Source organism: Typopeltis vanoorti, chromosome 13 (assembly GCF_054136105.1).
Source record: "Typopeltis vanoorti isolate ZY-2024b chromosome 13, IOZ_Tvanoo_1.0, whole genome shotgun sequence".
Lineage (NCBI taxonomy): Eukaryota > Metazoa > Arthropoda > Arachnida > Uropygi > Thelyphonidae > Typopeltis > Typopeltis vanoorti.
The window spans coordinates 15,643,467-15,671,017 of NC_143561.1; the positions used below are offsets into that span (position 1 = coordinate 15,643,467).

Consider the following 27,551-nt stretch of genomic DNA (forward strand, 5'->3'; position numbering starts at 1 on the left):
ATGTACTCCATCCCCCTAACAAATCTAGTTTCCCTGAATTTGAACATCCACTACATTCAGCAACACTTTCTCAAGTCTTCTTACACCGTAACCATTCAAATGCAAGCCATCCATCTTATATAGATCCTTTCGCCCATCAAACTCACTCCACACGTCCACAAATTCCACACCACTCGTCATACATAACCCACGCATAAAGTCATTCGCAATTATGGCCCTCCTTTTAAACATTTCACTGTCATACCGTGGCAAAAGACTAATCATTCTAACTCTCTCACTCTTTTCTTTTGCTACCTCAAACAATTCATTCAGGTCTTCTATCATTTCCATTTTATCTCCTTTCAAATCATTCGTACCTGCCACAACAATCATTTCTTTCACCCTTTCCTTTTGCTCTCTAATAGACTCAGTTACATCCTTTATGGTCGCACCAGGTTGGTACGATTTTGTCAAATCCTCTACTAACACACCTCGTACTATCGAGTCTCCATACAGCACTCTGTCCTTCATTTTGTTCATGTTCACATTCATACGCCTATTTTTCCTGTCATACCTTTTATTATTGGTTGGTTCATTCAGTCGACTTTTGTTCATGCACTCTAGCTGCTGTTTTGCCCTTTCTATCGCACCATTCAACAACGCGATCTCACTCAATGCATCTATCTCATCTTTTTTATTCTCTGAGAAACCATTAATACTATCATTCACACTTTTTACATTCACACTCTCATAATTCTCACGTACAACCTTGCCGTTTCTTGTCACATCGCTATTTTCTTCATTCTGAAGTTTGACAAAAGTATCACACTCATGATCCGAAATACACTTCAATTCCTCATTCTCCCTACATTTCCTACAGACATTCAATGCTTTATTATCATCTATCCACACTCCGACCGCACTCCGCAAAGCGTACATTTCACAGCTAGTACACTGACTCATTTCTTTTATACTACCGTTCTTTGATAAAGATGGCGAACCATCATTACTGGCCGCCATGTTCCTTCGTACAGGTGCCATAATTATTACAACGTGTTTTATCAAATAATAAGTTATAACACACCAAAAACACACAAACAGATGTACTAAATTACGCAAGGCAAACAAAACTACGCAATATTAAGTAATTTTATCAACGATAACTGAAAATAAAATTTATCTTATCAGGAGCTTGCACGAACACTACACACTACGATATAACCTCGAACTCGAACCCCAGTATGTTCCAAATCTATCATCAGCAAACAACTGAATATCTCCCTTTGAGCCATTTTCTATATCATTTATATACAAATTAAACAACAATGGCCCAAGCACAGAGCCCTGAGGCACACCACTGGTTACCTACCTCATTCTGGACTTGGCTCCTCCATACACCACCTTCTGGTATCTCTCCCTGAGCCATTCTCCTATCCACATCACCAATTTAGTATCCATTCCCATCTGCTCCAATTTGCATAGCAATGTTCCATGGGGTATCCTGTGAAAAGCCTTAGCAAAATTCAGAAGTACCACTTTGTAGCCAGTTCCTTTGTCCAACTCAGATGTCATTCTATTATGAAAAGTTAATAGATTGCTAAGGCAGGATCTACCTTTAACAAAACCATGTTGGCCTCTATAGAGTATCATATCCTGATCCACCCAGTCTTGAATTTTGTCTTTAACCAACTTTTCCAATAGTTTTACCACTACTCCTGAGATGGTGATTGGTCTGTAATTAACTACTGCGGCTTTAGAGCCATCCTTATGCAAACGAATCACTTTGCCTAACTTCCACTCCCTAGGGACCATACCAGAGTTCAAACTTAAGTTAAATATCCAAGTAAGAGAGGTTGACAATTCCTTTGCACATTCACGCAACACCCGAGCTGATATTCCATCTAAACCTACAGCAGTGTTTTCATTTAAATTTTGCAATATATTAAATATCTCTGATTTCTTAGCTTCAATTTTCACATTAGTTGTTGCAACAGGTACAGATATCCTCACTTGGGTGATAGACTTTTGAAAAGTGATCACTCGAGTATTACATCTGATTTTGTCACCTCAATACTATCAGCACACACTAAAGTTATCCTTCCAAAGTCATTCTTCCTTTTACTTGTCACATAGCGGAAGAACTCTTTGGGATTACCCTTGATCTCATTGGCTAAGGTCTTCTCATAATCAGATTTAGCTTTTCTTACTATGCTGGTAACCTTCCTAGCTTGAGCGTTGTACTGATTGCATTTCTCCTCGTACATTCTCCATAACATTTTCTTTTTTTGCAGATCAAGCTTGATACTACTGCTCATCCATCAAATGCCTGCCTAGTTTGTCTTCCTGACCATGGGGACACAATCTGATATTGCTTTCCTCAGATACCCACTGATTGTATCCCATGCACTGCTAACATCTTTTCCCTGCAATATGTTCTGCCATGGGATGGCTGCAAACTCACTCCGAATTTTGCGACCTCCCAATACCTTGGGAGGTTCCAATATCCACAGATTTTCCAACCTCCCAAGTCAATACCACATGATCACTTTCACCAATTGGAGGTAACAAGGACACCTTACTTATGCATATATCCTCTGAACCACTAACCAGGTCCAACACTCTAACACCACGTGTCCCTTCAGTTACGTGCTGTTTCAAGTAATTATCTCGTAGAAGATGTATGAACTCCATTTCCTTTTTGTTATGAGATATTTCCTCCTTCCAATTAATATCACCATAATTAAAATCCCTCATAATAATCACTAAACCTGCACTCATTGCACTAATTTGCTGATGCATGAATTCAGTATTCCCCCCCCCCCCAGTACCTCCTTGCATATAGCATCATCCAACTGTATATTTGGTTGCATTGGTCACTATTTCACACCAGACCGCCTCAAATGAACTCTCATTCACATGTCTATCATCTCGATATACTAATTTCTTTGGCTGCAACACATCAGCTATCATCAACAGTACTCCTCCTCTTGTTCTATCTTCTCTATCCTCCCTGAAAATACTGTACCCGTCACATTTAATTCCAGTGACCACATATTCTGCTGACAGCCAAGTTTCACTAATGCCTACAACTTTTGGTGAAATTGTACTGACTAATGCCAAAAATTCTTCTCTCTTATTTTGAATGCTTCTTGCATTGGTATACAAAAATTGCAGATTCCCTCTAGTTTTTGTACCGGCTTTAGAACTGATATGCAAGTCACTAATTTCAGTAGTCTCATGCCGATTTTTATCCCCTCTCTTCTGCAATTTATTCTGCGAATAAGGATCAATAAATATACAATCACTGCTAAAGTTTCTCTCGCTTACATTCAACCCTTTCAATATTAGTTTCCCTGCTCAATTACTTCAGCTTGTTCAGAAAACAGTAACTTCTTCAATCGCTTATGTCTTTCCATGTTCAAATGCAGCCCATCTCTAGCATACAACTGTCTTTTTCCTTGAAACACACTCCAGACATCAACAAATTCCAGACCACTTTTTTTGCACATTCTTGCAATCATATCATTCATTATCATCGCTCGTCTATTTAACTCGTAATTGTCAAAATGAGGCAGCAACACACACTATCCTCCCATTGACAATTTTCCTCTTCACAATATCTAACAATGTTCTTAAATCTTTTCCTACACGATTTATACCACCACTCGGGTCATTTGTACCCACCATAACTATCATCTTGTCTGCTTCATGCCCTCTCTTTATTGCTAAAGCCACTCTTTCTATTGTCCCACTTGCCAAGCACTCCTTATGCATACCAATATTCACACCCTTAATCATAGTATCACCATATATCTTACCACTCTTAACTTCATTCAAGTCCACACAAGCGTCACTTATGGACTCAATTTCTACGCTATTCAGCATGACTCTCCCAGTTTCATTACTCAGTGCTCTATTACTTACCCCCCACTCTTAAAATCTTTTAGATATGTGGCAAGTAGAAACAAGAATGTTAAGATGAAGTTAATGGATGAAAGTGGTAGAATAGTAACTGCTGAAGAAGACATTGTTGAGGTATTCAGTGATCATTTTGTAACGGTGTTTCATTCTGATCAGGATGGAAACATGAGAAAATTAAGTGTAGAGGACATAGGAGGAGATGGCTTAATTGTGAGTGAGTAGGCGGTACTTGAGGAAATAAATAACCTTGCTGTCAATAAGGCAATAGGTTTTGATGATATATCGCCACACATCTTAAGGGAATTGATAGTAGCATTGGCATGCCTGTTTAATAAAAGTCTTACAACGGCACAGGTTCCAAGAGAGTAGAAGGAGAGTAAAATTGTTCCACTGCATAAAGATGGTGATAAGGCTGTAGCTTCAAATTATAGGTCAATCTGCATATCAGGAGTTGTGGTGACGATACTGGAGAGATTGGTGAATAGAAATTGGTTAATAACAGGTATTCTCTGTGGTTATAAGCATGGGTTTGTTAAGGGAAGATCGTGTTTCATTAACTAGTTTATGTACTATAACGAGGTGACAAATACCTTGGACACAGGAGATGCATATACAGTGGTGTACTTGGATTTTGCAAAAGCTTCTGATAGACTGCCACACAACAAGCTCTTAATTAAACTGATACAGATGGGATTGGATAACAGACTTCTGAGTTGGATCAGTGACTGGCTGTCGGACAGGTATCAGAAAGTTGTATATGGGGTGCAGTATCCTGAAAGAGATAGGTCACTAGTGGGGGGCAGTATCCTGAAAGAGAAAGGTCACTAGTGGGGTGCCACAGAGGTCAGTTTTTAGGGCCATTGTTATTCAATATGTATGTTAATGATATTGGGATGGGTTTGACTTAATATGCACAGTAATCCTTATAAGGCCTTGATCAGGCCTCATGGATTACTGTGCACAGATTTGGTCACCAAGTTTTCATGGTAAAGAGGATGTGTTGGAAAGGATCGAGAGAAGATTCACAAAGGTTGTCAGTGGTCTTTGGAATGTGCAATACAAGGACAGATCGAGAGAATGTAAGTTGCAGTGCCTCATGAATAGGAGGAAGAGGGGTATTGATTGAGGCATATAAGCTAGTCAGGGGTTGTTATCAAGTCAACATGGAAGAGAATTTTCATAGAATGGGAGAGGGGAGGGTAGAACAGGAGGCCATCTGTGGAAACTGCATAAAAAGGGTGTGAGCAGAGGAGTGAGCAGTAGGTTCTTTGCATGGAGAATGGTTGGTGAGTAAAATGCATTGCTTGAGTGTGTTGTAGGTGTACACATTGAATGAGTTTAAAGCACAGTTGGATCAAATGTTAATAATAATAATAAAGAGAACAAGTTTCATGAAAGTCAAGTAGAGAGCAATGATACAACACTGGAAAATGTGAATATTGTTAAATACTGAAAGCTTGGTGGTGGATGTTCAGGAGAACTTAGAAGACCTGAATAAAAAAATGTTGTGCTTCCATGTAGTTATTCACAGGATAAAGAATGAGATTGAAAGGCTGCAGAAATGGCAACAGATCAGTCAAACTGAAAACAGAAAAACGAAAGAGGCCTGAAGTCAAAAATGAAAATTGTAAAGACTAATTGAGATATGACCATAAGAAAATAATTATTTACAGCAATTCTATGATAAGGGGAGTCTTCATGAAATGCTACAAAATCTTGTTATCCTGGTGCAAAAATTAGTAATATTAGTAATGCTGTCAAAATGCAGAAGAGAGGGTGAAAGAATTGATTGTTTTGGCTGGAACCAATGATCTTCTTCTTCTTCTTTCACTCTGCCTTATCCCATGTTAAACGGGGTCGGTGCACCAATCTTTAACCTTCCTCTTCCAAGTTCTCCGGTCCAGAGCATCCTTCGGACTCCATCCTTTCTCCCTAAGATCCTCTGTCATCTTATCCCTCCACCTGAGCTTGGGCCTGCCTCTTTTCCTCCTTCCCTCCAACTCCATATACTCCACTCGTTTACCAACATACTCCTCACCCTTCCTCTCAACATGTCCAAACCACCTCAGCCTACTTTCTTGTATCTTCTTGCCAATTGGTCCCACCTTAACCGTCCCTCTGATGTAGTCATTCCTTATCCTGTCCTTCTTTGTCACACCACTCATCCATCTCAACATCCGCATCTCCGCTACCTCCATCTTCCTCTCCTGTGCCTTGGTTATAGGCCACATCTCCGCACCATGGAGCATTGCGGGCCTCACCACTATCTTATAGAGCTTTCCTTTCCTCTTACAACTCACTCTCTTGTCGCACAGGACCCCGCTCATCTTCCTCCAATTCATCCAACCACATGTTATTCGGTACTGTATTTCCTCATCCAGGTCACAATTCCTCTCAACAACCAACCCAAGGTACTTGAATTTCTTCCCTGAAATTAGCCTTTCACCCTGGAGTCGTATGACGATATCCTCGTCACTCTCCGTTGACATATATTCAGTCTTCACCTGGTTAATTCTCATGCCACTCTTCTCCAATGCCTTTCTCCACTCTTCCAGGGTATTTTCAAGCTTCTCTCGGGATGATTCGCATAGAACAATGATGTCATCAGCAAACAGCATGCTCCATGGTGCCTCCTTCTTGACATCCTCCACTAGTACATCCATGACCAGGTCAAAGAGGTAGGGGCTCAGAGCTGACCCTTGGTGTAGCCCTACGACAATAGGGAACCCTTCTGTCATGCCGACACTAGACCTGACCTGAGTTTCTGTTCCCTCATACATCTCCTTCACCAACCTCACATACTTCTCCGACACCCCCTTCTTCCTCATACACCTCCATACCTCCTGCCTGGCCACTCTGTCGTATGCTTTTTCCAGGTCTATAAACACCATGTGCAGATCCACTTGCATCTCTCTATATTTCTCCATCAATTGCCTTAGCGCAAATATTGCATCTGTTGTCCCTCTTCCTGGCATAAATCCAAACTGCTCCTCACCAATTTTCGTTTCCTGCCGTAACCTTGCTTCAATTACTCTTTCCCATATTTTTAATGTGTGTGACATCAGCTTGATTCCTCTATAGTTGCCACAGTCTTGAACATCTCCTCTTCCTTTGTAGATTGGGACGAGAATACTTTTCCTCATTCCTCTGGTATCTTTTCCTGTTGGGCTATTTTACACATCAGATCCCATAACATATCCATGCCCTCACTGCCCAAACTTTTCCACACTTCCCCAGGTATCTGGTCTGCTCCCACAGCCTTTCCATTCTTCATTTTTCTCAGTACCCAAACCACTTCCTCTCTACTTATGTCTTGCACCGGTCTCTCATTTACCTCTCCATCCTCGCACCTCTCTCTTGGCTGGAACCAATGATCTACGAGCTGAAAAATATTGTATGAAGGAGGATGTCAAACAGTTGTCAGAAGGAAAAAGAACAACTAGATGAAGTTTGTGAGTCCACTGACATTCTATGATAAAGGAAAACTAAGAAGTAGAGTGATAATAGCTAATGAATCAATATGCAGGTTGTGCAGAAAGAATGATGTAGAGTTTGTGGACCCATGGCCTGAGTTTGGTGGATGAAATGTACTTAAATGGATTCAGAGTTAGGTGTCTGGAGTCAGAGTTGTATTCACTGAGAGTATGGAAGCACAAAGTCAGGAAAACTAAAGCAATTATGGTGGATGCAGACGTGTGTGTGAATGAAAAAAAATGTGAAATCTAGTTTCTCAGGCAGCAATATCATATGGCAGTTGGGAGCCCAAGGGGAAGCTACTGTTTCTATAGACTAATGCTAGAAGCATCAGGAATAAGAGTAAAGAGGTTTCTGGAGTTGGTTAATGCAACCTCGCCAAACATTACAGGCATTAGTGAGACTGGGCGAACAGCAGATGACATAGTCACAGGGATAGAATGTGATAGATTTATTATTTTCAGGGAGGATATAGTGAACAAAAGAGGGGATGGGGTATTACTGCTGATGATAGCAAATGAATTGTAGCCCACAAGATTAGGAGTCAATTGGGGATGGCAGTTCTTTTGAGTTAATCTGGTGTGAGATTGAGGCCAATAGGACAAAACATTGCACTGCCAGAGGTTGTGAATTGAATGCCACATTAAATAAAATTAAAGGAAGATATGACAATTCATAACTAGAGTGGACTTTCTACAACAAGTCATAATTTCATTAAGAATCAAATGATGATAATCTTCCATTAAGTGGAATAGTGTACTAGGATCATAGTTGGCAGCAAGCTAATAGTCTACAATGTTTTTCAGTTGCATGTATTCTTTAGAAGGTAAGGAGAAAATGCAGTTTCTGATAAAGAAAGAAAACTCAGAAACTTTAACAACTAACTCACCTTCAGCTAAAAAAGCTCTTATAAATGTTTATGAGTACCAAACGGGACTTAAACCTAGTCTTTCCTACCAAACTTAATGCTGTTCTTTTGACTTCATTATAGAAACACCTTAATAATAATACTTCAACAGAAAAATTAATCAAAACACATACATACACACTAACCTTTCTATATACAGCAGAAATCAGTGCTGATCTGACCTGAATAGATGCATCTTGCATGATGGATTGATGTTGTGTATAAAAGAAACCAGTAAACAATGAGCTAGCAAAGAACGCAGCAACATAGACAAAGCCATGCCAGTAGATCTCATCACCTTGGACAAAATCCAACATTCGACTAAATATAATACATAACAGGAAACCATTCGATTAACTTAAACCATTTCACCATATAAAAATATATATCGATATTAAGTAAAAAAAAAGAATCATTGTTACAAGGATGATATAGAAAATTAAATATAATACTGTTACTGTAAGCTTTTTTGTTTTGCAATTTTATTTCAACTAAATATTCTTAACTCTTATCTTCAACCATTACTTTTCAATTATTTAACAAAGATATAAAACTATGTCTTTTGAATATTATTATTATTATTATGTGGCACCTGCAAAGAATCCAAGGACTCATCACAAGAGGACACAACTCCATTACATTATTCAGCAGGGATGCAGCTAAGAAAACATCGATGGATAAAAAATAATTTGTTTGACTTAGGAAGTTTTCAGTAATTGTAAAGGGATAGCCTAATAATAATAATAATAATAATAATAAACTTTTATTCTGACATTCAGTCAAGTTTTACTAGAAAAGATTGTATTTTCGTATGTTGAAGACTGAAAATTTATTTCTTTATTCAAGTGAAAAGTGTGTGAAATGATTCAAATTTCTTTTACAATGTTATTAATTCTTGAGCTTATAAAGTAAATCATGTTTTTACAAAAAAAAAAAAAATAATGGTATTTTGAAGATATTTCTTACATGAGAGCTGTATGTCCAATGCTTATCATAAGATGATCATTTTAATTGTTTTATTCTAAATTTCTTAAATTTATTCTGTATGCCTGTACAAGATTAATGTAGAACAGATTTTTCTTGTGTGGAGGGAGATGTGGATTGAGGAAGAGGTCATCCCTAGAAGTTGTATAAGGAGGATGCAAGCAGGCATGAAGCACAGTGTTTTTTTTGCATAAGAAATGGTTGCTGAGCAGAGTGCATTGTCTGAGAGTATGGAAGAAACAGTGAATAAGACATGGTATGATGAGCTATGTATGAGGTGATAAGCAGCTTCCATTAAGACACTTCTTGATGTCATGATGATAATAATAATACCAATATTTTTTTTCACTCATATTAGTGACTTCATAGCATAATTTGAAGAACAGTGGAACACTGTGCCCTTCAATTGGAAAAGTCCTGCATTCAATTCTCAGAGCAATGAGAAGAATCTTTATATGGAATTTTTCAATTGAAGGTGAGTTAGCTGATCTCATGTGGAAGTAGCAGGGTGTTTTTCTCTTGAAAAGTTGTGTTTTTCATCCCACATACAGGCAAATCAGCCATAAGAACATGTACACATAGCTTACAGACAAAAAAAAAAAAAAAAAACTGTTGCTGTGCTATCCTGATGGGCAGTAGATAAGATAGCTTTGATGGTAGTAGTGTCCAGTGGTGAGCTATAAGTGCTTGCAGGGGCTCGCCAGAGCCATTTGTTAAATTTTTCTCAAATTTGTGAGTCCCTTGTTCTTATTGTTTACTTTTTTATTTTTTCAAAAAAAACATAATTTTTTGAAATATATTAAGCAACAAACTCATACGGTAACCTAACCAAGTGATTTTATTAAATAAAATATTATAGTTACTGTTACTACCATTTTACAAATAAGAATTCACTTTTGCTAATCACATATAAATAAATAGGACTATAAAATAATGCCTCTTGATTGGTACCATTGATTATCACTTGAAGAATAAAAACAAAAGGAATTATAACGTATTTCAATATTATTGTGTTTACATAATATTTATTATTTATATATTGTTTATCATAAAAATTTCTATCGCAAACAAAACAAATTTATTTTGTTTATAAAAAATGCGGACTATTGCATATGTGCAATTATAAAAGATTTTATTCTTATTATATTTTGATAGTTAAAAAATGTTTTTCTTATGTAACATAAATTAACACAGATGATTGTGTGCAAATATTTCATGTTTAGATCATGAAATATTTGTTTAAAAATGATAGCCTTTACAGGTTGATTGTCCCCTCATACTTTTTGATTGGCATTTGTACACAAGCTGTATTAATAAGTTTTTGTGTGAAATACGGCTTTTTTTTTTTGCTCGACGATGCAAGCCCTTTGTTAAAATTTCCATAGCTCACCACTGGTAGTGTCCTTGTGTGTACTTGGAGAATTAAGTAGTAGGGAAAGATGGTGAGATGTAAAAATCTTGTCTGCATAATTGGAAAATAAACAGATCCGAAGAGTCATCAAACATGACTGACTTACTACCCCTTCAAATTTTTGAAATAGTAAATCTATTTACAGTATGAGTTCGAAAAATGAAAATCTTGACTACAGAGACATCATACATCTTTACATAAGATTAACTGATGAACAAAATTCAGTTTGTTTCTTTGTTTCTTTCACTTTTATCCATTAAAAAAAACTGATCATAGCAACTAATGGTCCCATATCTTATTTTTTTTATACTAAGCTTATATACTCTGAATAGCAGTTAGGTGAACTTGTTGACCAAATTGACAACATGCCCACTATCAAACCAACAAGATGTAGGCTTAAATTCCACTGCAGCATGGCTAGGTGTGAAAGTTTTAAGTAAGAGACAATTATTGCTACTCAATTTGGAGACACCACAAAATTCTGCTTACTGGATGCCTAAAGTAGCCTAAAACTTTTGATCTCTAGAGCAGAAAAATGGATTATCTAACCATTAGTCCACCAAGGGGTAACAATTCTGATGTGCAATAGATTAACAACCTTCTATGGATGGAATTCACAAAAAAGAAACACTAGATGTGCTCAGCATATTGAAAAAAACAATGTGAATACAGAAGTGGAATTGGATAGTATGTCAGCTTATGTACTACAACTATGTGCAAGAGAAGTGGCAGTGCCTCTGACAAAGTTGTTTAATCTATGTCTCAGTGATGGCAACATTCCAAGGGAGTGCAAAGAGGGTAAGACAGTTCCATTACATAAAAGTGGGTTCCAAGATAGAGGCAGCAAATTACACACCAATTTGATCTCGGGAGTGGTGGTTTTAGAAAAATTGGTTAAAGTAAAATCCAGTAATGAGTGGATAGGAATACAATACTTTAGAAGGGCAGCAGAGATTTAAAAATAAAGGTACTGCCTTAGTAATTTATTCACATTTTATAATCAAGTCATAGCAGAACTGGATAAAGGAAATCTTTACATTATGATACAGCTGGACTTTGCAAAGGCATCTGAGAGAATACTGCATGGAAAATTACATAAGTTAGAGTAAATGGGAATGGATATGAAGCTGGTAGCATGAATGACGTGGCTGATAGACATCAGAGAGTGGAGTGGAATCTAGGAGAATGAGAGTGACAAGTGGAGTGCGTCAAGACTGTACTAAGGCCACTATTCTTTAATTTGTGTAGTAAGGAGAACAAGGAATGATTTAAGAGGGAATATTCAGTTCTTTGCTACATGAAAAAAGTACACTATTTTTAACTTCTGATCAACAATTTTCCTTCTAATTAATCTGTTATCCATCAAAACTCCAACATTATCATATTATATTTCTGTCTTCTTTTAAGGAATTTTTTTACTGTATCATCCATCTGTATCTAGGTCTTCCTCTGGGTCTTTTTCCTGCCAACCTAACAAAGAACTCTTGTTCTGTTAATCTTTCCCCTCTCATTCTATTTAAGTGATCATACCACCTCAGATTTTCTCTAGTAACATATTCCTAAATGCAAACAATGGCAAGTTCTTTCCTAATATCCTCGTTTTTAATATGATATTGCCATTGAGCCATCTGTTCACTCCACTAATCTTTCTCAGAACTCTCATACCAGAGGTCTCCAGTCTTTGATGAAGTGTTTTATTTCTAACCCAGTTCTCAGATCCATAAGTTAAAACTGGTTTGAACACTGGCTTGTATACAGCTAATTTAATGTTTTGACTAATATCTGTCTTATTCCATTTAAATTTATTCAGCTGAATTTCTACCATACCAGCTTACTAATTCTGTTGCTAATTTCCATATTTAATTTATCATTTTCACTAAATATTGTGCCTAAATAGTTGAAATGTTTTATTTGTTCTGTAGGTTCACCATTCAGGATACAGTTGATGTTTTAATGTTTCTATCTATTTTCATTGTTTTTATTGCTGAGTTTCATACCAAACCCGTTACAACAGTTATTCGATTTAATCAGGGAATCTTGCAGACTTGTACTGGATTTATTCAGAATTATAACATCATCTGCATAAAGTAAAGAACTAAGATTAACATCACCAATTTTGATATTGGATTTAATATCACTTTCCTTCCCTCATTTAACATCAAACCATCTTCCTGTACCTTCTTGATACAGGAGAAATATTCCAGCAGTGGGATAGTGGTAAAAGAACAAGAGGTCATCTTCTTGTTCTTTTACCACTTAAAGTTCAAGAATAAGTATGACTGTAAAGCTTAAACAGAGACTATGTATAGCTTGATATAATGTCTCATTTACACCATGTAGCTGTAGCATTTTGAAGAGCTTCATTCTTGGCACCTTCTGATAGGTCTTTTCCAGGTCACAAAACTTATATATAAATCTTTGTTGTTATTATTATTATTATTATTATACAGGCATCTCCATGGAGTTAGAAGACATGTTGCAGGAAATCTAAATTGTCCACACAATATCTATCATACTTATTCTTGAACTCATTGACAGACAAAACACTCATAACTGAGTCAGGCATTTCATTCCATTCATTCACCACTCTCCAAACAAAAAATCTAGTCATCTTATAAAAACCTTTTAGTAACTTAAATGTTTCTATTATATCCCCTCGTTTTCTCCTGTCAACCAACTTCTTGAATCCACACACCTGCAATCTATCCTCTTAGGGGAATATTCCACAGGCCACTCACCTCTGACTCCTCTCCACTGCTTCCTAATCCCCAAGAAACCCAGGTGACCAGACTTGAGCACAGTAATCCAGATATAGATGCCTTATAAAGAGGAATAACAACTTCTTTATCTCTGCATGTTAGTGTGTTCTTCAATAATTAAGTAATCCTATAAGCTATCTTGGACACCTTAGCAATATGCCTTCTGAACTGCACCTCTCTATCCACTAACACCCCTGAAGTCCTCAGCCTTGTCAATCTCTTGGACTCCAGTTCTGTCAATGTGGTACACAGCTTTTTATTATTATTATTATTATTATTATTCAGGCCTCCAAGGAGTCAAAAGACTCATCGAGGGAGGTCCTTCCTAAGACATAAAGTCTGTCAAGACTCATCAAGGGGAGGTCCCCCCCTGAGAAACACAAAGTTTATCATACCACTCTTTAAAGTCACTGACCGTTCTCGCTCCCACCACTCCATCAGGCAATGCATTCCACGGCTCAACCACCCTCCACACAAAGAAACCACTCCTTACCCTCTTGCTCACAGTTTCCTTTCGTAACTTCCAGGGATGGCCTCTTGTCATCACTCCTTCCCGCTGATCAACCAAGCGAAAGAACTCCCCAGTGTCAACCCTGTAACCACCTCTCAACAGTTTAAAAGTCTCAATCATATCACCTCTCCTTCTTCTATCCGCTTGTAATCTTTTAATCACAAAATGCATAACTTTACACTTTTTCACATTGAACTGATATCCATTATCTTTTGTCCATTATTGCCAGCTTATTTAAATCATTCCGCAAGCTCTGTACATCAGCTTGATTAATTTTTGTGCTACCAAACTTTCCATCATCAACAAACAACTGAATATCTTCCTTCAAGTCATTTCTATTATTTATGTACATATTATGTACATTTGTGTATATATTGGTAGCAGAGGTGAGTAAGAAGAGTTCCAGATTCAGATAATTTATAAATAATTAATTGTATATGAGTGTTTGTTTGAGTAAGAGCTGTTATAAAAGGTGTGTGCTACTAGTTTATTAGTGTGTGGGATATTTTGCCTAAACTTAATTGCAAATTACTTGTTATTAGACCTTTGAGTAGTAACCAGCAGAGGAAAGATGGCAGCGGCTTTGTCATTGCATGATTTTAACTTAGACTTCAGTGAAGTGCGAGGTGGGCTACATGTACTCTTTTGATTACATAGATGATTTGTGGATATTTAGGGAAGATGGAAGGAGGGTGTGTGTGTGTGTGTGTGTGTGTGTGTGTCTGTGTGTGAGGGGGGGGGTTTGAAGTGTGAGCTAAAGGAGGATTTCATAAATGCTAACATGAATTTGATGACAGAAATTGTTAGTAGCGAGAATGTCGTGGGGAGAATGAGTGCTCATTCGAAAGAGAAGGATGGTATGAAAGAGAGAGGCAAAAAATGTTAAAAAACCAGTAAAAAAGAAAATGGGTGATTTGAAAACCATAATGGATGGCAAAAAGGATGAAAGTGAGGCAAGAGTGGTGGAAGGAAACAAAACTGAGAGAACGAATGAAACAGGAAATAGCGTGCCGCAAGGTTCGAAAGATGGAAAAATCGAAAGAATGAATGAAACCGAAAATAGTGTGAAGCAAGGTTCGAAAGTGGGAAAAATCGAAAGAATGAATGATGATGAAAGTTGGACGCATGGACCAAAAATACAGAAACTCAAAAGGATGAATGAGAATGTAAAGTGGGGATCAAAAGTTCGGAAATTAGAAAGATTGAATGATAGAGAGAATGTGACGCGAGATTTGAAAGTTGAATTCAGTTGGATGAGGCAAGAGATGAAATGGATGCGGAATGAAATTAAGAAAATTCAGGTGAAAATGATTAAAACAAATCGTGTTGGTACGAAAGAATTAATGGAAGACAATTGAGTGGCGTTGTATGGCAACTCCATTATTAAAGGTGTGCTGGATGAGAGGATGCACAAAATGTTTTCCAGGCGGTAAAAAGAGTAGGGTGATCGAGGCATTGGATATGAGGAGGGAGTGAGCAAAGGAGTTGATGGTTTTAATAGGTACGAATGACTTGACAGAGGACAAAGAGCACGTCAGAATGGATATTAGGAGCAGCTTAGGCAGATAAAAGAGAATAGTGTGACAGGAAGGGTAGTAAGCATGTTGCCTAGGTATGACTGTAGTGAGATGAGGCAGAAAGCTAGGATTATAAATGATATGTTAGCTGAAATGTGTGAGGAGAAAGGAGTACAGTTTGTTAATGTGTTGAATGAGTTTAAAGGACAAAGTGAACTATAAGAGAGATGAACTGCGTTTGAATGGTTTTGGTGTAAGTCGCTTGGAGAGACTGTTTCTGGAAGGTAGAGAAGTGAGTACAGAGAAATAATCAGATCCAGTGGGAAGTGATGTGAAAGAGCATGAGAGTAAGACAGGAGAGATTGAAGAAGTGGTTATAAATGAGGGAGTGGCATGAGTATGGAAAATGAGAGAATGGGTGTGCAAAAGGAACAGGGAAATGGGGACGCTCAGGGTGGACAGGGGTACACAGAATGAGAAAGGTGGATGCTTTAAGAGTATGTGTAGACAGAAAAGGAATGGGATGACCTGAGATCAAGAGGAAACAGTTGGAATTGAAGAGGGTTCTAAAATGAATAAACAGAAAGGGAAATGGTTCCAGTTGAGCATCACATCTAATGAGTGGTCTCAGTGGAACTAGCTGTAGATCCAGGAATGAGCTGTAGTGTTTGTGGTTGTGATAATTGAGTTTGTTCACCTACTCAAAAATTGTTGGAATAAGTGAGACATGGTTAGATGAGGACGACATCCTGAGAGGAATAGAGATGAAAGGGTATGATGTGTTTCATGAGGCTAGAAGGGGGAAAAGGGGGGGGGGGTGCTATTGATGATAGAGAAAGAGTTATGTCCACATAAAGTAGAGATGCAAGAGGGAAATAGTGCCAGTGGTTTTGAGGCACTATGATGTGAGAGAGGTGAATGGAATGAAATACTTGGTTGGATGTTGTCATAGACCAGGTAATGTAGATGGTAGTGATAATGAAATGTGTGATCAAATTAGCCAAGCAAATAGGAAAAGATCGATCATTATGGAAGATTTTAATTATGGCAATATAGACTGGAATGATGAGGTAGCAACTGAAAGTAAAGAAAATGAGTTTCTTGAGTTTTTGAGGGATAATCTCAGACAGTATGTAATAGAGGGAACATGAGGATTGAAGGTCTTGAATTTGATCATTTCATCAGAGGATGTAATTATAAATGGGGTGTCAAATTACCCATCAATTGGTGAAAGTGACCATGAGGTAATTACCTGGGTGGTTGCCAGCAGTTGAGGACCTCTGCGAAAAAATGGTATATGTAGAACTATAAGGAGCGGGGTGATTATGAAGAGCTCAGGATACAGCTTGCGGGTGTAGCATGGAATGAGGATTTAGCTGGAAAAGAGATAAATGCAGCTTGGGGGATTTTCAAAAACTATCTAGTAGATGCAATGTCTAAATGTATTCCAAGGGTGAGAAAGTTAAATAATGTAGGTGTGAAATGGAAGAATAAAGAGATTAAGTATGCGATACAGATAAAAAGGTCATTATGGAGGCAGCATAAGAGAAGTGAAAATAACCAATTCCATGAGAATTACAAAGACCAGACAAGGCTTGGTTGGTGAGAGCAGCTAAAGTGAGGTATGAACAGCAGTTAGCTAATGAAGCAAAAAAGAATCCTAAGCAGTTTTTTTGATATGTAGCCAGCAAAAGAAAGAATGATTGTGGAAGGATAACATTGATTGGAGAAAATGGTATAAAGGCAGCTGATGCAGAATGTGAGGTGGAGATACTTGATGAGCAATTCATAAAGATCTTTCAATCTTGTGAATGTGACTTTATTATTATTATTATTATTAAACAAGACCTCATGGAGTCAAAGACTCATCTAGGAGGTCCTTTTATCTTACACACACATCTCATCATACCGTGTCTTAAACACATTCAAACTACTTGCAGACACCACGCTCTCAGGCAAGGCATTCCAATCACTCACAACTCTGCACGAAAAAAACCTGCCTCTCACTCCCTTACTCACACCCTCCTTATACAGTTTCCAGGGATGACCTCTGGTTCTCCCCTGATCTCCCACTATTCTCTGTAGAACTTCTCCACCATTGATCCTATAACAACCCCTTACCAACTTGTAGGTCTCTATCATATCTCCCCTCTTCCTTCTCTCCACGAGACTCTGCAAATTACATCTTTTCAATCTTTCCTCATACTCAACATTCCAGAGGTCAGAAACTACCTTAGTCAGTCGCCTTTGGACCCTTTCCAACATCTCTTCATCCTTCTGAAAACCCGGTGACCAAATCTGGGCACAATAGTCCAAGTGTGGCCTAATCAAAGCCTTATACATTGGAACAAGTATCTCCCTACTTCTACATGTCAGTGTCCTCCGCATCATTCCCAGAAGTCTTTGTGTTGTCTTCACAATTTTGGCGATGTGTCCCCTAAATTTTAGATCCTTATCCACTATCAGCCCCAGATCTCTTATTTCCTCTACTTCCAACAATATATTTTCACCAAGCATAAATTCTGCATCCCATCTTTGTTTTCCAAATTTTAAAACTTTACATTTTGCAACATTGAACTCACATCCCCATTTGCTTGCCCAATCACTCAATTTATTCAAGTCTTCTTGCAAGGCCACAACATCTTCACTACTCTTTATGGTTCGTCCCAACTTTGCATCATCTGCAAACAACTGAATATCTCCATCCAAATCTTCACCAATATCATTAATATATAAGTTAAATAGTAATGGCCCTAAAACAGACCCCTGAGGCACTCCACTAGTGACTTTCCTTTTCCTGGATATTGCACCCCCATACACAACTTGTTGATACCTATCAGATAGCCAGTCTCCAATCCAATGCACTAATCTAATATCCAACCCCATCTGCTCTAGTTTGACTGTCAACTTATCATGAGGTACTCTATCAAAAGCCTTTGCGAAATCCAAGTATATTACTGTGTATCCTTCTCCTCTGTCCAAGGAAGCAGTCACTTTATTGTAATAAGTAAGTAGATTACTAAAACATGCCCTACCTTTAGCAAATCCATGCTGTCCATCAAAGATCATACCACTGTTGTCAACCCAACTCTGGATGCTGGTTCTCACAAGCTTCTCCAACAACTTAACCACAACACCTGACACACAGATAGGCCTATAGTTTGATGCTTGAGTTCGATCACCTCCTTTATGAAGTGGCACAATCTTGCCCTCCTTCCACTCTTTAGGAACTTGACCAAGTGCAAGACTCGTATTAAAAAAATATGTCAAGGCAGGTGTCAACTCTCTGGCACACTCCTTCAGAATACGTGGTGATATATTATCAAGTCCCACAGCCTTATTTACATCTAGTTTACTCAACTCCCCAAACACCTCTTGCTCACTTACAGTCAGTCTCTCCTCCCCATCATCAACTGCTCTTAATCTCTCCATGAAGTCACATTCACAAGATTGAAAGATCTTTATGAATTGCTCATTAAGTATCTCCACAACACATTCTGCAACAGCTGTCTTTATACCATTTCCTCCAATCAATGTCATCCTTCCATAATCATTCTTTTTTTTGCTGGCTACATATCAAAAGAACTCCCTAGGATTCTTTTTGGCTTCATTAGCTAACTGCTGTTCATACCTCTCTTTAGCTACACTCACTAACCAAGTCACCCTCCTTGCCTGGTCTTTGTAGACCTCATGAAATTGGTTACTTCCACTTCTCTTATGCTGTCTCCACAATGCCTTTTTTTTCTGTATTGCATGCTTAATCTCTTTATTCATCCAGAGATTGATGGAGAGATTGAGAGATTGAGATCCACTTCATGGAGAGATTGAGAGCAGTTGATGATGGGGAGGAGATACTGACTGTAAGTGAGCAAGAGGTGTTTTGGGGAGTTGAGTAAACTAGATGTAAATAAGGCTGTGGGACTTGATAATATATCACCGCGTATTCTGAAGGAATGTGCCAGAGAGTTGACACCTGCTTTGACATATTTTTTTAATATGAGTCTTGCACTCTGTTACCTTATTGCTTGTCAAGTTCCTAAAAAGTGGAAGGAGGGCAAGATTGTGTCACTTCATAAAGGAGGTGATCAAACTCAAGCATCAAACTATAGGCCTATCTGTGTGTCAGGTGTTGTGGTTAAGTTGTTGGAGAAGCTTGTGAGAACTAGGATCCAGAGTTGGGTTGACAACAAAGGTATAACTTTGATGGACAAAAATGGATTTGCTAAAGGGAGGTCATGTTTAGTAATCTACTTACTTATTACAATAAGCTGACTGTTACCTTAGACACAGGAGAAGTATACACAGTAATATACTCAGATTTTGCAAAGGCTTTTGATAGATAACAGCATGATAAGTTTACAGTCAAACTAGAGCAGATGGGGTTGGATATTAGATTAGTGCATTGAACTGGAGACTGGTTATCTAATAGATATCAAAAAGTTGTGTATGGGGGGAGCGATATCCAGGAAAAGGAAAGTCAATAGTGATGTGCCTCAGGGGTCTGTTTTAGGGCCATTACTGTTTAACTTGTATCTTAATGGTATTGGTGAAGATTTAGATGGAGATATTCAGTTGTTTGCAGATGATGCAAAAGATACAAAAGTTGGGACGACCCATGAAGAGTAGAGAAGATGTAGTGGCCTTACAAGAAGACGTGAATAAATTGAGTGATTGGGCATGAAAATGGGGATGTGCATTTCATGTTGCAAAATGTAAGGTTTTAAAATTTGGAAAACAAAGATGGGATGCAGAATTTATGCTTGGTCAGGATATATTATCGGAGGTGGAGAAAATAAGAGATCTTGGGATGATAGTGGATAAAGATTTGAAATTTTTTCACATTTGAAAAAATATCCTGTCAAAAGCCATGATTCGGTGACTTCATGACATGGTGAAGACAAAAACCAGCAAGATCTTTAAACATAAAATGTTATATACAGGCAATAATGTTCCAGAAAAGGAAGGAGCAGCTAAAAAATGAAATGCTAAACTTCAGTTCAGCATTAAATACTCAAGGAGTTGTAGGCAAATTAAGGAGAAAATTGGATAGTGTTATATCTACCTGTGGAATACAAGTTCCAGACAGCAGATGTCATTATAGAAGACAGCTAAAATAAAATCTGATTGTTGGAGATCTAAAACAGCAGAGTAGGTAACAAATTCCAAATATACAGAACAGTTTGAAGATTTCTTCATTTAAGACATTGATCTGTTATTACTATCACCACATGCAAAGATATTCACAAAATTTTTCAACTATCTCTCTTAAAGTAAAAATCTGATTCTCACAACCTCTATTTGGCCTAAATCCAGCTTGTTTTTCACTAAGCTTCCCTTCCACAATTTTTTTTAGTTGTTTCTCAAGTATACTTGTATAAATCTTATTAGAGAAATACCTCTGCAATTCTCACATTCAGTTGTATTTCCCTTTTTATAGATGGGTGCTGTGAGAGCTCTGCTCCTTTGACCAGGCCTTCTGAATTATGCAGCTACTGTAATACTTTCATACCTCTATATTTGAGCATTTCTGGTTAAATTTAATCTATTCCTGTTGCCTTTCTACATTTCAGGCTTTTGATGGCTTTTTCTATATCAAATATGGATATGTATTCCTGATTGCATGTCTGAGTGATTTTTACCACTGTGCTGTCATCACTGCTTGTTTCATTTAGCAATTTTCAAAGTAATTACTCCATACATCAAGATATCTTTTTCTCCAGTTTTCATGTCACCTTTATCATCTCTAATTTCTTCCACAGTACTCTTTCCTCCATTAATGAGCTTTTTCAGCAGCCTTCAGAATATTTTGCCACCTTCCTGATATTATTTTTAATGTTCTTCCCATGACACTTCTTTGGCTAGAAACTATAACACATTTTAGGAATGTTAGTCAAGTAAGTAATATTTATTATCTGACTAGTTTCACCGATTTTTGCTATCGGCATCTTCAGGGATACAATTGGTAAGCAATATGAAGGTAACAGACTAGGTTTTAACTGACAGTTCTAATTCATACAAAAATTAGTGCTGTGCAAATGATGTTTGTGCTAAGTGATGTTTCTTGGGAACAAGACAACTTGTTCCCAAGAAACATCACTACGTTGTGCAATCATTGTTAAGAGGGGAGATATGATAGAGACCTACAAGTTGGTAAGGGGTTGTTATAAGATCAATGGTGGAGAAGTTCTACAGAGAATAGTGGGAGATAAGGGGAGAACCAGAGGTCATCCCTGGAAACTGTATAAAGAGGGTGTGAGTAGGGGGAGTGAGAGGAAGGTTTTTTTCGTGCAGAGTTGTGAATGATTGGAATGCCACCAATGCACCTTGTTACAGACTGTCTAAACAGCTGGCCAACTCTCTGTCCCCCCTCACCGGAAATTCAGCTTCCTATATAAAAAACTCTACCCACTTTAAAGCCCTCACAGAAAATTTAACCTTGAATAATACAGACATATTAGTAAGCTTTGATATCTCCTCCTTGTTTACTAATATTCCCTTAACTGACACTTTATCTCTCTTAGAAAACGTTTTTCCCCCTGACATCTTAGATCTCTTTTCCTTTGCCATCAACTCTGGGTATTTCGCTTGGAATAACAAAATCCACAAGCAGATAGAGGGAACCGCCATGGGCTCCCCCCTCTCACCCCCCCTTGCCAATTTCTATATGGAAGATTTCGAAAAACGAGCCATAGACTCAGCCCCACTCAAACCTTCTATCTGGCTAAGATATGTAGATGATCTGTTCTCTATTTGGCCACATGGCCCAGACACGTTAGATTCCTTCCTTGGTCATCTCAATAGCCTACATCCAAGAATCCAGTTTACTATGGAAAAGGAAAAGAACAATTGTTTACCCTTCCTAGACACCTTAGTCACGCGCCTGCCTAATGATACACTTGCCTTCATTGTATACAGAAAACCCACACACACAGGCAGATACATTCACAAACTCTCCCACCACCACCCCTCACAACAATATGGCATCATTAAAACCCTTACCAAGAGAGCCCACAATCTTTGTTCCAGTGGAACCGCCCTCACTACTGAGCTTAACCACATACACAGAACTTTCCTCTCCAATGGCTACAGCGAACACAGTATCAAAAAAATAATCAATTCCTCCCCCATTCCCCGTCCCTCTCATCAACAAGAATTTAAAAATGCCATCACCATACCCTACATCCGTGGCACTTCGGAAAAAATAGCTAAGATACTAAAAAAGTATAACCTACACACAGCATATAAGCCCTACCGCAAACTGGCTACCCTTATCCGTTCTACGAAAGATCAGCTCCCTCCTCTCTCTCTGCCTGGAGTTTACAAAGTACCCTGTTCCTGTAAGCTTGCGTACTTTGGACAGACAGGCAGATCAGCATCCATCCGCCTAGAGGAACACAAGTCGTACATCGTTAAACACAACTATGGCCATTCAGGCTTGGCTGACCATGTTTTGGACACCACCCACAGAGTATCATGGAAAAAAACCACCATGCTCCACCACAGCAAATTCAAGAAAGAGAGACTTTTCTTAGAAGCAGCAGCAGCAGCTCTCAAAAACCAACCAAATCTTAACAAATACGGTTGCATTAAGCTTCCGAAGATTTGGGAAACAGTCATCGCCAGAGGTCCCACCTTACATTCCAGGCCACCTACAACTGCCCTTAGAGGGCGCTCCACCTAGATAGGACTTTATTGTCACCCACGTGGTTGGGCTTAGTATTGTAAGTTTTTGTGCGCATGTTACATTAATTGTCTTTGTAATCCCCGTAGATGTCCTAGTGACTAGGACGAAATATAGGAAGTATTAAATTCTATTTTAATTCTTTGTGAGTGCTGTAAAAAGTCCATTAAACCTCCAACATAATAACTACACAAGAATTGCCTGAGAGTGTGGTGTCTGCAAGGAGTTTGAGTGTGTTTAAGACATGGTATGATGAGATGTGTGTGTGATAAAAGGACCTCCCAGATGAGTCTTTGACTCCATGAGGTCTTGGTTAATAATAATAATAATAATAATAATATACCTTGTTCCTGTGGTGTTAGTTACAATGGTCAGATCTCTAGAAGCTTCAAAACGAGACAGAAGGAGCACATAGGCTATGTTAGAAACAACAGACAAGATATTTCAGGCCTTTCTTCCCACTTCGCCACTACCAACCATCTTATTGAGTGGGATAAGAGTCATATGCCCTATACAGAAGAGAACTACCATTCCAGAACCTTAAAGGAAGCTGCTATAGTCGCCCGTTCAACAGGAAACCTAAATAAGAATCAAGGTCTAATCCCACCGGAAATTTGGAAAACTTTAATTAGATCACTAAACAGCAAAGAAATTCACTTTCACACCAATTACATTATGTCTCTTAACAAATAAATCATGTTCCCAAGACACGCATATTGTCTCGCACAGTACTAATTTTTGTATGAATTAGAACTGTCAGTTAAACCCTAGTCTGTTACCTTCATATTGCTTACCAATTGTATCCCTGAAGATGCCGATAGCCAAAATCAGTGAAACTAGTCAGATAATAAATATTACTTACTTGACTAACATTCCTAAATTGTTTTATAGTTTCTAATACAAGTAGTCAAGAAAGAAGGTCACACTTTTCTTTGGCTAGTTTTACATAGTGCTTCATTTTCTTACATTTTCTCTAAGAGCACAAGCTGACTTACTTGCCAGGAACGTTCAATATGCTTTCTTCTTTTCCTTCACTGCATCTTTAACTTCCTGTGCCCACCATGGAGTTCTGGTTTTTCTATCCTTGCAGACAACCTCACCAATGCCTCCCTGGCTGAATCTATCAATGTTTTCTTCAGGATTTGCCACTGATTGCTTCATTAACTTCCTGGGTCAACTATGGAAGTCTGATTTTTCTATCCTTACAGATAACCTGCCACTCTGGTGAATCAATCAATGTTTTCTTTGGGATTTGCCACTGAATCTCCTAGGTTTGGTTCTTGTTTTTAAATGCTTTCATTTTTTCTGGAATGATGTTTATGTATCTGAATCTACAGTTCACCTCTGAGAGCTGATCAACTTTTATTTGTTTTAAAACTTTCTTATACACTTTTCTTTTCAATATGAAATTCAATTTTTTCTTGTTCGAAACAAAATAGTAATCACTTCTTATTTCAAATCTTATCTATACTCTTGTGTCCTGAACTAGTGGGAAAACATGGAGTTTTCCCATTAGACTTTTCTTATTTCTTGTATCTTCTCTCCACATGAATTTGTGCACATTTTTATGTAGGAACATGGTGTTAATAATAACTAATCGATGTTCTGTACAGAAATCCAGCAGGCATTTATCATTAATATTAGTTTTGATCTTTTCTCCAAATTTTCCCACAACATTTCCTGCTCTGCTGTTTAGATCTCCAACAAGGACCAGCTTTTCTTTTTTTATTGTGCCAGCTTGAAAAAATTCCTCCATTTCTTCCTTAGTAGAACCTTCTGTGGGACCACAAGCACAAATAAGGCTCACTGTCTGGTTCTCAATGCTGATGTTTGCCCACATTACTCTACTTATTACTGCCTACCATTCAAGAAGATTATCTTGATATTTAGTATTGAATGCTATAGCTGCCCCCTCTTTTCCCTGATTACTATTGCTTGAATAAAACATTTTGTATTTATTGCTTAGAAATCCATGTGTGCTTAAGTGCTGTGAAGAATTCATGTTGGAGGCTTAATGGAATATTATCAGCACTGAGAAAGGATTAAAAACAATTTTAATACTTCAAATATTTCATCTCCATCACAGAGACATCTTCAGGGATTGCAAAAAAAATCTTTTGTAACAACACACACACACACAAATATAATCCAATAGTGAGTGAAACTAAGCCCTATCTAGGTGGTGTGCGCCCTCTATGGGCATTTGTAAGTTTACGTAAGCTTGCTACTCTTATCCGTTCCACCAAAGACCAGCTCCCTCCTTTCTCAGTACCTGGAGTATATAGAGTACCTTGTTCCCCCAAACTGGCTTACTTCGGACAGACAGGCAGATCAGCAACAATCCGGTTAGAAGAACATAAGTCATACATCTGAAATCACGATTATAGTTAATCTGGCCTTGCAGACCATGTTTTGGATACAATCCACAGGATCTCCTGGAAAAAAACCATCATGCTCCACCATAGTAAATTCAAAAAAGAAAGACTATTCTTTGAATCTGCATCTGCACTCAGGAATCAACCGAATTTAAACAAATACGGTTGTATTAAACTTCCCAAAATTTGGGAAACGTTAATTATCAGAGATCTCTCTTTACATCCTAGGCCACCTGCAAATGCCCATAGAGGGTGCACCACCTAGATAAGACTTTAGTTTCACTCACTATTGTATTATATTTGTGTGTGTTGTTACAAAAGGTTTTTTTGCAATCCCTGAAGATGTCTCTGTGACGGAGACAAAATATTGGAAGTATTTAAATTGTTTTTAATCCTTTCTCAGTGCTGATAATATTCCATTAAACCTCCAACATGAGTTGCTTAGAAATATGTCACCTGTTTGTCTTTTTTGTTTGTCATGACTATTATGTCAATCTAGTACTTATTGAGTTCTTTTGCTAGTTTCATTTCTTTCCCATTGATGTTACTTACATTGATAGTACCAATCTTGAACTCTGCTGATGTTGAGTTTGGATGTATTCTGGTATGTGCTCAGTATCTGACTTTGCATTGTTCACCCTGGTTTCCTGACAAAAACAACTAGGATCGTGTTTAACCAGGCAATGTCCCAGATAGCATGAAATTCTGTCATGTTATACCATCATTTTATATTTGGTTTAAGCCAATAAGAATACAATTTGGTTAAATCCCAAATTGCCAGCCCATCCTCGTTTGTTCAGTATCCAGGTAGATACCTAACAGGGTGTACCATGAGAAGGTGAAGATTGGACAAAGGTGAAGAAAGTGAGCATTAGGTCAAAAGCCCTGGTCGATTCTCTGCATTCCTTAAAAGGCTACATGGAGGTCTCTTCCCAGTTATACAGCTCTGACCCTTTAGCATCCCAAAGATACCTAAAATTAGCTACCCTTATCTGCTCACCTAAAGATCCTATCAACCATTTTCGTTCCGCCTTTTGCCATCTTGCCAAGGGATACTATAGACCATGATACTGCGTGCTTAAATACTTTGGACCAAAGTATTTAAGCGTTGTGTTCTTCTAGATGGATATTGGCAGGAAGAACTGCCAATATCCATCTAGAAGAACACAAAATGTGTCTTTCATCTACACTACAGTAATTCCAAGGTGGCATATCATGCCACAGACCATACAGATTATGGAATCCAATGGAGGAAAAAACTTCCTCCTATAAAGAAACAGATTTAAATCAGAGAGAGAAAGACTATTCCTGGATTCTGCCATGGCACTATAATATTCTCCAAACTTAAATAAATTTGGTTGCATTGCATTGCTAAAAATCCTGGAGACCATCATTTTGAGATCCTCAACAAGTGTCCATCACTACACCCAATGGACAACACCAGTTAGGCTGCAGGAGCCCACCTTTTACAATCAGTCTGTATTTGCCATCCTACTAGCATGCCTGAGTGCACATGCTCAATATGAATATTTCTTTGTGCCCATGAAGATCCTTAGAAATCAAGGCAAAATACTAGCTTATTAATTTTACTAGCTAAATAAACTTAGTTAGTTAATTATTAGCTGCAGATGTCTGTTTTTCTACTAAAGAACATGAGTGATACTTCTTGCTTATACAGATCCTAATGCTATATATATTCCATTGTTCATCCTAATTTCAGGATGAAAAACTCAAGCTTCTCTGTGAAAAACCTTGCCACTACTATATGAGACTGGCTAACTATCTTTTTGAAAAGATCTTATAAAGATTCTTTACATCATAAATGGGATTTGAACTTGGTTCTTTTCAACCAAAGGGCTATCAATATCAACTGAGCTGTGCAAGCAGATGATGGTTTGATGACTGACTTTCATCTTCTGTTTGGTTGGTTGGTTAAATCCAAATTGCCAGCCATCCTCATTTGTTCAATATCCAGGTAGATACCCAACAGGGTGCACCATGAGAAGGTGAAGATATCCATCTAGTTCTCATC

At 38.0% G+C, this 27,551-nt stretch overlaps 1 protein-coding gene across 4 annotated transcripts in view; it reads right to left on the minus strand.

The window, feature by feature from the left end:
• The window catches only part of LOC150099946 (ATP-binding cassette sub-family C member 1-like), a 684,487-nt gene that overhangs the window by 490,001 nt on the left and 166,935 nt on the right, over positions 1-27,551 (minus strand). For all 4 annotated transcript variants that reach the window (XM_090403130.1, XM_090403131.1, XM_090403128.1 and 1 more), the window contains exon 9: positions 8,428-8,602. In XM_090403130.1, coding sequence (XP_090259256.1) covers positions 8,428-8,602 — 175 coding nt within the window. The remainder of the gene's footprint in view (positions 1-8,427; positions 8,603-27,551) is intronic.